Source organism: Sebastes fasciatus, chromosome 2 (assembly GCF_043250625.1).
Source record: "Sebastes fasciatus isolate fSebFas1 chromosome 2, fSebFas1.pri, whole genome shotgun sequence".
Classification (NCBI taxonomy): domain Eukaryota; kingdom Metazoa; phylum Chordata; class Actinopteri; order Perciformes; family Sebastidae; genus Sebastes; species Sebastes fasciatus.
Window position 1 is genome coordinate 15,111,611 of NC_133796.1, and position 15,251 is coordinate 15,126,861.

The 15,251-nt window shown below is 41.0% G+C and overlaps 2 protein-coding genes across 5 annotated transcripts in view; one reads left to right on the top strand and one right to left on the bottom strand.

Annotated features, from left to right (window-relative positions):
* igdcc4 (immunoglobulin superfamily, DCC subclass, member 4) overlaps positions 1 to 9,160 on the top strand; it is a 71,232-nt gene extending 62,072 nt beyond the window's left edge. For all 4 annotated transcript variants that reach the window (XM_074611063.1, XM_074611072.1, XM_074611043.1 and 1 more), the window contains one exon: positions 967 to 9,160. In XM_074611063.1, coding sequence (XP_074467164.1) covers positions 967 to 1,506 — 540 coding nt within the window. In that variant the 3' untranslated portion in view covers positions 1,507 to 9,160. The remainder of the gene's footprint in view (positions 1 to 966) is intronic.
* The window catches only part of insyn1 (inhibitory synaptic factor 1), a 625,574-nt gene that overhangs the window by 298,803 nt on the left and 311,520 nt on the right, over positions 1 to 15,251 (bottom strand). The gene's annotated exons all lie outside the window — the stretch shown is intronic.

Genomic DNA, 15,251 nt, shown 5'->3' on the forward strand with positions numbered 1-15,251 from the left:
CGATTCATTATATTGCGATACAATGAGCAAGGCGATATATTGCGATTTAAAAAAAAAAATCTAATTTAGGAAAACTGTCATAGTAATGAGAAAACACCGCGATATGCATAAAATCAAATTCAAAACAAAGTTTACTATTTATGTAATCAGAACAGTGGGATCTGCATTAGCATTTATCACAGAGGACACATCTCTTTGCAAATGAAATAAAGTATTGACTGAGTTAATCTTTGCATATAAACTATTAATTAAAAATCAATACAGTGTTTTTGCGTGCGTGTGTGTGGGTGTGATCTCACAGAAATACGTGAAATGACCACGACCTCTTGACAGCGCATTACATAGTGGTGGCACAGAATGTGTTAAAATTACATGCCGCCACCACTGCTGGTGTGTGTGTCTGAGAGAGAGACAGAGAGGGGAAAAGAAAGTGGACTATTGCACCAATATTTCTGTAAGTTATTAATAACTTACTCGGTATGCTGCTTTGTCACTCGTTGACCTGCCTTCCTGAACCCACGATATTTTCTAATAAGCTCACCTGAACCTGCCCGACCCGCGGGTCAGTCACTACTTACACTTATCACTACTCACTAGAGTAGACAGTAAGCTAGTTAGTCGGACATGTAAACCGTTGCGAGCTTAGAGTTAGAGAGCAAATAAAAGCACTGTTTAATCCATTCCTTACACCTTTGCTCTTCGTTTCTGAAAGGGGCAAAATATACACCTTTGACATGTGGCCAAATCCAAATCTTGACTGGCCGGTTACAGTTATTAAGCTACGATTGGCCCATCGGTGTAAGGGGGAGGGGTTTAGCGAACAGTCCATTGTGATTATTGCTGATATCTATGTAAAATGTTCATCTATGTCATGTACTTAACCCAAAAAACATTGAATGTTTGAGTGACCCCTGTAGATGAACTAATAGAACTACCTGAAGTAACAGTAACATTTTTTTGTTGCAGGACTTAGAAGATCATCTGTGTACATCCGTGTGCAGTAACCAGGTGGAGGCAGAAGTCATTGTTCACTCAGAGCTGTCAGACCCAGGGAGGGAGAAAGAGGAGGAGGAGGAGGGCAGCGAAAGGGAGACGGATTCTAACACCACCAGGGCACCTTCATTATCAGAGGACAGGTATTCCCCTTTGAGTCAGCCAAGCTCACCGGGAGAGGGGGACGCTTTCGAAAAACTATCGCTGGCCCAAAGCCCCTCGAGTCTTCCCTTGATAAAGCTGGTGGCCAATCACAACGGGGAGCTTCAAGGCACGGGAGACCAGCCGAGCGCAGACATAGAGCCACGGCAGGACACGGGGCTAACCAATGGCTTCCACTCCCCAAAGACGGTGCGTTCTGTGTTGAGGTCAGAGCACCTGGAGAACGGGGACTCCAGACATTGTCCTTCGGCACCAGTGAAGACCATCTCTGCCGGGCTGTCCCCTTCCCCCTTTGTCAGCTCCGGCCTGGTCCACTCTACCTCAACAGCACACAGTTATCTGTGCCCGTAGCCCCCGCATGTAGGGCAGCAACCCTTACACACACACATACAGACAGACATCAGACTGATTTCCTTTCTTTTACGTACCCAGGAAGAAACCCTACGGATTATTTTTATGCACCTCATTATCGGATTCCTTTCTCTTCCGTGCAAAGTTTTTATAGGCAATCCATTGTTTCATACGTGTGTATATACAGTATACACATATTTTTAGTGGTAGAGTATATGGTTATGCATTCTCTGGCATCGCAACCATATTTTCCTCCGGGTTTTTTTTTTCCCTGTCTTTAGGAAAGAAAAGAGAGATTTAACTTAACCAAGCATATGGAAGTAGATTGAAGGAGGCTATTCCCACTGTGTCGCGCATGGCTTCGTTCCACTCACATATGAGAAAGCCTGGAATGTTCTGTGAGTGAGTGAGACAGGCTGTCATCATGGATGGGAGGATCGGAAAACGCAGGCTCGACGGGTCTCCCTGGGCTTTGCCACGTGGATGTTACTTTACCGCGGCACTGAGGAATAAGCCTTAAAGAATATCCGCACACTCTGAGAGTGCAGAACACCTGTGTCTCTCTCTAGTCTCCTGCTGTCTCAGGGTCCACACACACACACACACACACACACACACTCTGAAACACATGCAGAAAGCTAAAGTACAGCTGATTCCACGGTATCCCACCCATAAAACACACATTAAACACACATTTCCTGACTGGAGTGTGGGGGTCTCAGGTGCCTAATTATTGTAGGTGCATTTATAACCTCTGTATATTTCTATAGATGATTCTATTCAGTACACGTACAAAGTCATCATGAAGAAAAAACACTCAAATGTAAAAAAGATATGGAGTATACAGATTTGGTACACATGAAGTATTCTTTTCCAAAATGCCATATATCCACATGTTGTGATTTTGTAAACCAGAGACACTCAGTTGAAAAGTAAAAAAAGTGTTTTTTCTGTATTTCAGATGGTGGATATCTCATTTTGGAATCAAAGTATTTACATGTTCATGTTGGTACTGGTTTAATTATGTTGGTGGGAGAACTTGAGAAGATGTTACAAGAACCCATCTGTAGACCACTCTTCTGATTTGGCTCCCAATTAGGGATGCACCAATAACATACTGTGCCATTAATTGTCATTTAAACTCAGTATAATCATTTTCTTACGTGAAACGCTGGCCATGTTTTTAATTAGAGTGGAATTCAACTTGACTCTACATGCGTATCTGATTCCGGTTGAACATTTACACGATGCTATACTCTTGCTACAATACCGGAAATCAACATAAGCTGATATCCTATCTGTATTTATCAGATAGGAAAGGCGTTTGATGTGGAAAAAAATAAAAACAAATGTGCTCCAATTTTTTTTACATTGCCCCAAAACAGTACAACGCATAAGTATTCGATCAGATTGCTTTCCATAACTGACTGATACGTGAAGCTGAGTGAGTCAGTATTGGTTTTGGCAGTGTAAATGGTGCATCCCTACTCCTTATCAACAACACTACCTCATTTCTTTTCAGGACGGTTTCCAGTGTGGTTTTATTAGTTCTATGTAACTAGTACCTTTTTAAAAATCTTTTTCTCAACTTTGATTTTACAGCATTTGGTACTTGCAGAAATAATCGTCCGACACTGACTGTACGTTCTTGTGTTATGTCAAAGGAATTTATATCGCTTTAGTGCATTGCAGCTTCCTCTCAGATCTCTGAAAGATTGTGTCACTCAGTATTATGTTACCGTTAAATCCCTACAGAAAACATAAACACACAGTCTCTTTGATACGAAGCACCTGAAACTAGGTCCAGCCAATTTCATCCAATCGCAGGTTTTGGACCTGAAGTTCCAGTGAAACTAGCACCAACTATGGGCAAGGAAAGTAATAGCTCCTGCAATTTGACACTTGAGTGTAATGAGTGTTACTGCTACAGTTTTCGAGTGTGTCTATGTTGAATGTTTTAAATATTTTAAATAATCATATTTCTATTTTTGCTAACCAGTAACACAGAGAAAACAGCAACAGTGAAAAAAATACTGTAAATGCCTGACACGTGAATTTGTGCCGTTGACCAATAGCAAATCGTCTTGACAGTGCTGACCTTTAAGGGGATGGATAAATAAACTGTGTAAACTTGTTCTATTAGTAACTGAGCAAAGCTACCATGGTAACTGACTGGTTGTAAGCTTGTTGGCTCAGAGAGATTTATTTTCCCGTTTCAATAAGTTTTTATTAGGGCTGTCAAAGATAACGTGTTCACGCAAATTGTTTTTAAGGCCATTAATTTATTTAATGCATAAAGGCAATCGACCTTTTGGAGGTTGTAGCGGGCTCAATTATAAAGCTAGAGTGAAGATACTTGTATCATATGAAAGTAGAAAACCAAAAGAATCCATGTCATACTAGCTTGTTGCAAAAGAGGTTCAATAACGCTCCAAACTTGCACAAAATTTTGGCGAAGAGAAACTGGCATGACCATTTTCAAAGGGGTCCCTTGAACTCTGACCTCAAGATATGTGAATGAAAATGGGTTCTATGGGTACCAACGAGTCTACCCTTTACAGACATGCCCACTTTATGATAATCACATGCAGCTCGGGGCAAGTCATAGTCAAGTCAGCACACTGACACACTGACAGCTGTTGTTTCCTGTCGGACTTGAGTTTGCTATGTTATGATTTGAGCATATTTTTTATGCTAAATGCAGTATCTGTGAGGGTTTCTGGACAATATTTGTCATTGTTTTATGCTATTAATTGATTTCCAATAATATAGGCTACATACATTTGCTTAAAGCAAGCATATTTGTCCACTCCCATGTTGATAAGAGTATTAAATACTTGACATATTTGAGCTACAGTAGCTCTTCTATTGGATCGGACAACACAGGCAAGCCTTCGCTCCCCACATGCATCAATGAGCCTTGGGTCTGACCCTGTCGCCAGTTCAACGGTTTTCCTTCCTTGGACCACTTTTGGTAGGTCCTGACCACAAGAGCTGCAGTTTTGGAGATGCTCTGACCCAGTCGTCTAAACCATCACAATTTGGCCCTTGTCAAAGTCGCTCACATCATTACGCTTGCCCATTCTTTCTGCTTCCAACACAAAGTTCTAAGTTCAAAATGTTCACTTGCTGCCTAATATATCCCACCCACTGCCAGGTGCCATTGTAACGAGATAATCAATGTTATACACTTCAACTGTCAGTGGTCATAATGTTATGGCTGAGCGGTGTATCTCCCTTTAAGGTACATTTTGAACAGATAAAAAATGTGCAATTAATCACGGAAAATCATGCGATTAATCGTGATTAAATATTTGAATCGATTGACAGCCCTAGTTTTTATTGAACAAAATGGTGTGCAATGGTGAACAAAATGCCAGGGGGAAGTTGACAGAACAGTAGAGAAAATGGAGAGAATCTTGAGGAGATATTGTGCGCTATACTAGATACTAGCGCCAGCCTGGCCAGGACAGCTACCGAGTTAATGGTTAGCTCGACAGCTATAGCAATTCACCAACCAACCCTGCGAGTAGTCACTACGTCACCAAGCTTCCAGCCCATCTATTTGACGTGGACGGAGTGAATGTCATTTTGTGGTGTGGCCGCCAGTTAACACTCATTTCCTGCAGGTGGCAGAAGTGTTAAAATTACAGCAGCTTTAACATTCTTTGCCTGTAGGACTTGTCTTTACTGATGAGAAAGAGTGAGTTTGTGAGTTGGTTACAAGCTGGTTTCACAAGGTGCTTCACATCAAAAAGACTATTTTAAAGACTTAAACTCATTTCACATGTGATGGAAAGAAAGGACGAGGGTTACTCTTGATGAGTGTGATATAAACTGTAGATCAAATTGTTGTACATCTATGTGATTATCAGAGTATTGCAAAATGTGCCATCAGTTAATAATAATAATGATAATAACATCCACTTCAAAGATCAACAGCAGATCATAAGTAGATCATTGAGTCCCGCCCTGTTGTACATGATGTCTGATCTTCTCTCTCAGGTGGCTTTCTTGTCATCCAGCAGTGATAAGGACATAAACCCCTTCTATCCTGCCCATGTTTCTACCCATGTCCATTCAAGTGTCAAAATCTCACCAGCTCAACTCAATCATATCAGCAACAGAAATGTAAACGGTTCCTCGTTTTGGAAGACACCCTGAACATGTTTCTCACCAACATAATTGTGTTTTCTCTAAAAACTTATATTGTTCTTGATTTTTCCGAACAAAAATGCATGGTTGGTACCTCAAAGAGAATTATTTTTTTAGCCTTGCCATGTATGTACTTAACAACAAGATTAACATGTTTTTGCTGCAGTAGCAGTCATATAGGGACAGAAGTGAATGTGTTCTTAGCAAACCTGGGTCAAACATTAATTGCAAGATCTTTTGGGGGTGAATGAGCGGGGTTTGGAGAATCAGAATCCAACTGTCAGTGACAGAAATGTTTATTAAATATTAGACTTAAAAAACAAATTGTATGGCACTGACTGTACTGTGCTATTTGGCAAATGAGCAATTCGACAGCAAGCTCACCTATGGCAGGAAACTGCTGCTGCACCACTCAACTCATCAATCTAAGTGACAAGCGTTTACTTGTGGCCCCATTCAACTCAGTGACGCCAGAGCAGGTTTCCATCAGCTGTTAAAAATAAAACATCTGCTGTGACATCATTGATTTGAGTGACAATTTAAATGAACAGAAAGCAATGCAGCCGCAGCTTTGCGCCCTGTGGTTTGATGATCATTTGCCCTTTATATGCAGTAAGCTAAAGCAAACCACCAAAACTATGCGTATATATTTTTGATCCAGGTTCTTTTTCTGATACTGTTCTATATTGATGCTGTTTCTCATCATCCTCAAAAGTCTCTATGTGTCCAGAAACAAGCATAATATTCTCAAAAGCATTCCAGTTTGATACCTTAAACATACCTCTCTCAGTCCAGCTCAGCCGTGACGATGAACCTTAAGAAGAGAAGTGCTAAAATCCCAGACTCTTGTTACTGCTCTGCTCTGATAGGTTTTATGCAGACCTGGGTTCAGTTCTTCCATTCACCATTTGCAGATACTGGAGCCTGAGCTGCAGTGTGTGCAAAACTGCTTGGACTACGACCAAGTGGATGGAGGTCACTGAATCAGAGCCAGTAAGATAATGTTTCAAGTAAGTTGTCAGTCACTGTGACAAAAATGAAATTGACCTTTCAAACATTTTCTTGTGATGGTTGAAATCTTTTGAGCAGGGATACACTGATCCGACTTTTTCAGTCCCGATACCGATACAATACCCGAGCTTTGTGGGTATCGGCCGATACCGAGTACCGATCTGATACCAGTGTTTAATTAATAAGCTGTATGGCTCACTGTGTTGAAATGTCTTTTATGTGTAAGGCAACATCAGGCTTGACTTAAACACAGCTTTCCTAACTTTGTAAAACAAAATGTGACAAATAAATACATAGATATAAATTTACTGAATTATTAAAATAATTTGTGCACCAGCAACTTGGTAAAAAAAAAGATTCAAAATTAACAGGAATTACAATTCCAGTGTAAAAATGTTTAATGCAGCAACAAAGTGGTCAAAACTATAAAATTTCAGTACATAATGTACATAGAATTGAATTGAATAGATCGGCCCCATTGTCACAGATCTCCGATCCAGCTATTTGAGTCCGTATCGGCCCGATATCCGATCCGATATCGTTATCGGTGCATCCCTACTTTTGAGTACAAAGTTTGTAAAGTTGTCTCTCACCCAACATAGCCATTTTCAAAAGGAAATCCTTCACAAGTTTTTTTTTTTTTATATGTATATTTCTAAGTGGGTGCAAGGCAACAGTTGCTTTGCATCCACTTAGCAGCGGTTCACCCTTTCACTGTGGAAAGTATTCAAAACCATTCTGTGAAAAAGCCTCTATTGTCGCTGCAGACAGACCATGGCCATTTGGTAATCAAGTAGACACTCATATCTGTGATGCCGGAGTTAGATTTAATGATAATGTAGCTGCCAAAATCTCACACATTTAAGTAACACACAGTATTTAAAATGAGGGGCTTTCACAAATATTCAGTCAAATCACGCTGTTTTGCTCGCGTTTCAAGTCTTGATGCAGTAGTGGATCATTATGGTATGTAGAGCCAACACAAACGGTCTGAAATGGGGATTAGCATAAAACCTGCCTCCAGCATAAATGATGTATGCTCTCCTTATAGGAGCTCTATTAACTCTTTTAACCATTATCATTTAGATACATTCTTCCTTTTGTTCGTCTTTTTGTTGGCTATAGAACAATCAGATTTTTGGGGGGGGAGGAAAATTACTCATGCTCCCATTTTGTAGAGATGATCATTTTGTTTATTTCATTCTCTTTTGTAAGGGTTTTATTAAACCAGTATACCTCATGTTGGTAACTTGTTGATTTGATTCTGATCAGTTTCTTTATACTGCACATTTTGTAACGAGTAGAGCGTATATACGTAAGCATCCTGTTGATTTGTGAGCCAAGAGAGGACAGGACCGACTGTTTCATTTTACCTCAGTGAGAGTTCTACTCATTACGGTGGCCTGCATGGTCCAGTGTAGTGGTGAAGGGGTAATAAATGAGGGGAGGAAGAGGAGTAGTGGAAGCAACCTAAAATTGACTTTTACATTGTTATTCTGCAATAGTAGTTATTACCGAGCTTTTTACAGAGCTTAAAGCATGGGTTCACTCAAATGGTACCCGTGCTTCAAGTGTAAACCACAGGCTTCACAACAGTCAAAACTATTTGGTAGAACGCCACTTTAACACAACCCAGGCGACTGAAGTGCTAAGCAGGGAGAAGGACTAAAGGGACATCCTCCCCTGGCAGATCATACCTCTCAGTGCAGACAGCCATTGAAAAGTAATTGTCTCTTCTCTACTCAGGTGCCCCATCTTTGCATAAAATTGTAGAGGATCAGCATATCCGACTCAGATATATGTCATTTGTTGTCAAACAACGCCTCATTTTGTTTCTTCTGGAAAGTAAATCAAGGAATCTCTTATGCATAAATAAGATTTTGTTTTGTACAAATCGCTCAGTGTGTTTCTGTCTCTCTGGCTTTTCTCTGTACATGCTGGTGCTTTGGTGGTGAGCTGCTTTGTCCAGTGATGTCACATTGTTGTGCATTTTTTTGTACGTCTTCTTCTCTAGTTTTGTGTGCACCAGCTCAGTCGTGCTTCTCAGAATGTGAAAGCACAGACTCCGACTCTGTGGTCATGTGCCACCAGCGACGTTCTGCAGCTACTCAGACACCTTTGTAATCATTGCGTGCTGAACAAGACCTCATCCATGTCAAAAGACGCTACTGTAGGAGCACTTAATAGATTAGCACTTCTTCTTGGGCCATGAGCAACTTTGGATCATCTTTACATTTTCTAGAAGTGCAATTTTCTTAGTCTGTAAAACGACAGATGGATTACTCAGTGTTAGTCATGGCGACCGTAGTCATGATTTGTGATAGAAACATTGCTTGTTCAGTGGTATCATCACAGGATAGGTAGTACTTGTGGTTTGTAGAAATATTTCCACTGTGTTACCATATGTGAAAATGTCAAAACTCACAGCAACTCTCAAGATGTCTGTGGAAACTACTCTTCTGTAAATAAACATCAAAAAAAGAAGAAACCGGGGCTCGGTGTGATTTTTTTTTTTTTTATTATGGTTCCAGCCACACCTGTTGCCAGCACAGAGTTTTCCGTCCATCCGTATGTACAGTACGTCCGTCCGTCCGTACCATTATTGTGAACGCAATATCTCAGGAACGCCTGGAGGGAATTTCTTCAAATTTGGCACAAACGTCCACTTGGACTCAAAGATGAACTGATTAGATCTTGGTGGTCGAAGGTCAAGGTCACTGTGACCTTACGTCCGTCCCGTTCTCGTGAAAGCGATATCTCAGAAACGCTTGGAGGGAATTGTATTACATCTGGCACAAACATCAGTTTGGTGTGAAACTATTAATATTGACTTTGGGACAATGACATGGCTGGATAGCTGGCTAGTCTTGTTGTTAAGCATACTGTCAGATTATATTTAGTGTCAACCCTACACAATGTTATTGTCTTTGAATCTTGCTAGCATAATGTTAGCTTTATGCTAGCGTTATGCTACTCAAGGTTTCGTGAAAATCTTGAAATAGTTTTGGGGACAATGACATGGCGGGATAGCTAGCTAGTCTTGTTGATACTATGAAATTATATTTACTGTTTGTCAATCGTACGCAATGTTATTGACGTTGAATTAGCTTTCTGGCTCATAACTGAGCTGAGCAGATTAGAAACATCTCCCGGTGCCAAGTCATAGCTAAGGTTTGTCCTATTTACTGGAGTAGTGAACAACGTTTCCATTGCATGAGAACTTATGGGATGGCAAACCCCCAGGTGTTACCAGGGAAACGGAGTTATGGCTTGTGAAAAACGTTCTGCTCGTGGAGTTTTTCAAAATTTTAGATTTGGGTTGCAAAACACATAACAATATAAATTAATGTTGTTTTTTTTAAATTCTTTGACCATGATATAAGTGGAATAATGACCTTTGAGGTGTCCATAAACAGGAATCCATTCATTCCTGATGGATCTTGTCAGGCATTATCCCTACGTGTCGTGCAGGTTTGCGTTTATAGATTGAAATTAATCTCACCTTCTTAACGGTGAGAAGAAACCTGCAGATGATTTAATGTAAAAAACGTGAGCCGCAGAGTGCAAAACTGTGCCGCCCTCTGAAGTAAAGTCATTATGGTAAGGATGACGTCTGAGTGAAGCAAAAGGAGTTACCATAGTTTTGCACTCGGCGGATACTCCAGTCTTGGAAAGGAAGGAGTGAGCGGAGGTGTAGTTGGTTGCAATCTGCAACCACAACACTAGATGTCACCAAATCCGACACTCTGTACCTTTTAAAGAAATACTTTGGCCCGTAAAACCACAATTTGTTTTTTTTACACTCATCATTAAATGCTATGAGTTGTGGAGCTTTATAGAAGCGAGAAATAGGCATTACAATAACAGAATATTAATTCATATTTGATCAGCACTGACTATTTTGACCGTTTGATTGGAGTTTGTGAGTGATTGACAGCTGCCTCCATTGAATGAACAGCCAATAGGAGCGCTCTCTCTCTCTCTCTGAAATGACCTTTGATTGGCCAAAGTCTCCTGTCACAGGCTAGATTTTTTTAAAGCCTATAAACAGAGCCATGAGCAGGTGCAGAAGTCTAGTTATCTCTGAATTACAATATGCTGAAATGTTATTTTGGAATTTTTGCCAAAAACATTCTGCCTCCCATCGCTTTAAAAGAATCAATAATATAGTACACAATTTCAAGTGCATACTGTGAATGGGAATACAGGAAGTTACAGTCGCACAAAAGATGATGTCTCTAGGACCAAAGCTACAGTTCAATAAATCCTGCATAGTAAAAGCCGGCCTCCGAGCTTCCCTTTGAGCGCACACATCAGCCAGGGTTACATGTCCTCAGTTGCTTTGTGCCCCACCCTTTTCAATCCAGCAGAGCTTCTGGGTAATGATCAGTCATACTTAAAGATGTCATTCTATTATGAACCACCGGGAGGCAGTGTGATCCTTCCCAATGATGCTTGAAAAGAAGCCCAGTAACCTGGTGCCACTCCCATTAGGAGAGATTACTGCCTGAGTGTTGGACCTCATGTGCAACGCTGGCTTCATACATGCCTTGGCTGCAGGATTGTGTAAATGTATAGAATACTGTATAATCCTAACGTCCTCATTGCTATTCATTACCTCAAGCAGAAAATAATTTCTCCATCACAGCGATTCCCCCCTTAAAAAACTCCACCAAAATGTCATCAAATACAAAAGGTGTGAGAAATGTGTGTGCATGTGTCTGTATGTTTGCAGTTGTGTCTGTCTGTGCTTCACTCTGTGTGGATGCATGTGTGTGCATGGTGGGGTGGGTGAATCTGAGTTTGTTTTTGTGTGCACAGGGGAGGCAGACTGACTGAAAAAAAACAACAGGAGAGGGAGGTGACGGAGATAAAGGGGTGAGATGAGGGCACAGAGTTAAGACAGGAGCAGTGAGGTGACATCACGTGGCAGAATCCCCAGAAGAGTTAGATAAAAGCTCTCGCTGAGCGACAGAGGGGTCGGGCTCGCTATCTTCAGCCACTCATCACCATTAATCAGAGAGCGAGGCTCCTCTGCAGAGGTCTGAGAGAAGACACATATGCACAAACCTACACATGAACACACAATATCACACACAAGCATAGACAAATATAAACACGCATGCATTCATGCATTCTCATGCTGCACTCGCCATTGCACTTGCATGTCTGAATGTGTATTGTTAGTGTGTACGTTGCATCCTCCAGCAGTGGAGTGGTCCCTGGGCCTCATGTTTCATCAGAGAGGCAGGAAAGTAGAGCGCAGCGAGTCAGATGAGGGCTGGACTCATGAGGTACAGTATAGCTCACTGCCTGTGGGGAAATAACTGTGCGAAGCTCTTGAATCAGCCCATTCATTTGGCCTCTTCCTGCTTCTGCTGTACTACTGTACTGTAGTAGTGTACTACGACAGTCTCCAGTCTCCACCTTCTGCGTCAGCTCTGCTCGTTTCGCTGCTGAACTCTGTGTGCTCTCTGACAGTTCAAAGCGTGCAGTAGAAGAACCCCTGGGTTGGCGAGTATTTGAAAATATATTTTTTTGTGCTTGTGGGAAACTGGTCGGTCTGCTATCCAGTTAGGAACGGTACATAAAAGAAAGATCAGGTTCAAAACTCCCCGAGCAGAAATGCCAACACAAAAGTTTCTATTGGTATAAATGGATGTTTACTTATTTATAACATGACATTTCAACCACGTGTGTTGTATTTTGATTCAAATATTTAAGTGCAATTAATCCATGGTTAATTGTGAATTAATCACACATTTTTATCTCTTCAAAATGTATCTTAAAGGGAGATTTGTCAAGTATTTAATACTCTTATCAACATGAGACAAAAAATATGCACAAATCATAACATGGCAAACTCAAGTCCAACAGGCAACAACAGCTGTCAATGTGCTGACTTGACTGACTTGCCCCAAACTGCATGTGATTATCATAAAGTGGGCATGTCTGTAAAGGGGAGACTCCTGGGTACCATATAACCCATTTCTATTCACATATCTTGAGGTCAGAGGTCAAGGCATGCCTTTGAAAATGGCCATGCCAGTTTTTCCTTGCCAAAATTTAGAGTAAGTTTGGAGCGTTATTTAACCTCCATCGCGACAAGCTAGTATGACATGGTACCAATGGATTAGGTTTTATAGTTTCATATGTGCCATATGTATAGTATCTTCACTCTAGCTTTAAAACGTAACCCCGCCTCAACCTCTGAAAGATCAATAATGCGTTAAAGAAATTAGTAGCGTTAAAACGAATTTGCAATAAAACGTTATTATCGCCCTAATTCTTATGCAGTATTTTTTTAACAAGACCATCCGGTTTGTACGTCTTAAAACATCCTACGGACATTTCTACGACTGCCATGCATGGTAAAATCCATCTTGTCCTATTTAGGTTAAAGCAGAGTTTTACTGTATGTACATTAGGTTTGACATGTCACAGTATATTTATCTTTGCGTATATTGGCTCGTTCAATTTCAACCTCTTACACTAAAAGCATTACATTGACCACATTTCCTTTCCTTGCCGGTGTTGTAGTTTGTCTAGGTGCATGACATGTGGTGATGACATCATGGTTACAGGTCTGGCGCATGACCTTAGCTGAATGTCATTTCCATCTCTGCTGTCTTTCCCACTGTTTGCCTTTAAATAGAACAGAAACACTTTGAAATAAATGCCTAAGAGTGTGCCCTTTGTAAAATACGCTTCAGGATATATATCCTGCTGTGATTGCACTTGATATTTAAGCCATTTTCTTCTCTTTGTGTGAAAACTTAAATAATATTCTGAAAGATTTCACAGCAGCACATATGCAGTTGTCTACATGCAGGTTCCTGTTTCTGTCAGTATCTACATTTGTGTCCGCTCTCTTTGCCTGCCTTTCATTTGGCTATTCTCTGAAATTACTATAAGAAGTCAGATAAGACATTTTCTCAATGTCAGCCCTACTGGCGGGTTATAACCTGCCAATCAAATATTCCCCAAACTAAACAGAGACAGCCTGAGGGGAAAGAAGAATGAAGGAGGATGAGGTGGAAGATAAATGAAGGAAGTCAGGGAGCGAGGGGGGGATTTGAGAGAAGGATGAATATGGGGAAAGTCATCTGCTTTATTTGGACTACATATCTCTGGAATTATATTAAATCCTGTGTGCTTTACAATAAGCTTTAATATACCTTATAAAGTAGCTGGAAAAGGTGAGCCGACGGAGGCATGGCCGGCAGAGAAACCAGGGAGCTGTCAGTAATGGCTGTGGACTGTTTGCCCCAGCTTCTTCTCTCCCTTGGGTTCTGTGTGCCGCTCTCCATTCACTGTTGGCTGGCCACAATAGGACCCTAGAGGGGGAGCAGCTTTAAAACTCACTGTATACCAATTTTATATACCACAACCATGGGCCAAGTGTGACACTGTTATTTGAAGTGAAGTAATGGTGCATACTTGACTTCCTTGTCCAGACAAGTGAGAGGATTGGGTGAAGGACACAGGAGTTTTATTATGACTCAAGTGCCAATGTAGGATTTTTAATATTAATATGGTGTTTTTTGTATTTTTTGCTATTTCATTTTTACTTCTACCAGTCTTATTCTTCATGTTCCCTCTCCTACTTGCAGCCCAAACCACACAGGCTGATAAGGGAATGCCTTGAATCTGACTGACAGCATGCCTGTCTCCCTGGCTTTACATTGGGCCAACAGCGAGGTTGATCCAACTATCGTTGTGAGCCAACCATGGCAATGAAAACCTTCAGCTTTGGGCGACGCATGTGGATTAAAGCCAGCCGGTGAGGGCTTGCTCTGAGTAAAGTGCTGGCTCCTGGCCATCAGTCATCCGACAAGGCTTTTACTTGCCCTTACATTATATTCAACTCTGACCTGATGTCAAAGCTGCAGGAGCTCAAATCTCTGCATACATTACACCAGGCCTGGCAGAGTCCTATAAACATGCAGGTTCTCTAAACTCGAGGGATATAACTCTACCAGTATATGCCAGTTAGCAGTACAAAGTTATGCATTTCTACTGTTTTGCAGGCTGTCAACAGCCGTGACAGCCAAGTTTATGATGCATTAAAGCAGAATAAATAGGACAGAAGACTACAGAAATAACTTGGATTGTTTCATTGCCAATGAGAAATGGCAACAATGACAAAAAGTTATAAAGCAATTGCTTGGAGAAAGAATAGCATTTATGGGCATGTGTTGCATCCAGTGGTAATAACCTCAATGCTAAACTCACATTACATTTTGAGTGCACAAATTGAGCTTGTCATCCAATATCCATTATGATTTTCTTTTCTTGAGGAGAATCCTTAAAATACCATTTTTAACAGATCTATGTATACACAGTTTGGAGAACCATTCGCTTCTCTCTTGACAGCAAAGCATTAACACATTATCCATTCAGCATGTGTTGAAAATTACAAAATAATGACTGTAGTTCTGCATTTCTAAACAGAGATGTGGTGAGAATGACTCATTCCTTGTAGAGCCTTGTAGTGCAAAGCTGGCTACTGAGTGTGGCAGTGTTTGGTAGTGCAGCCTTGCTAGCTCGGCCTGATGCAGGAGACTTATTTCCACATC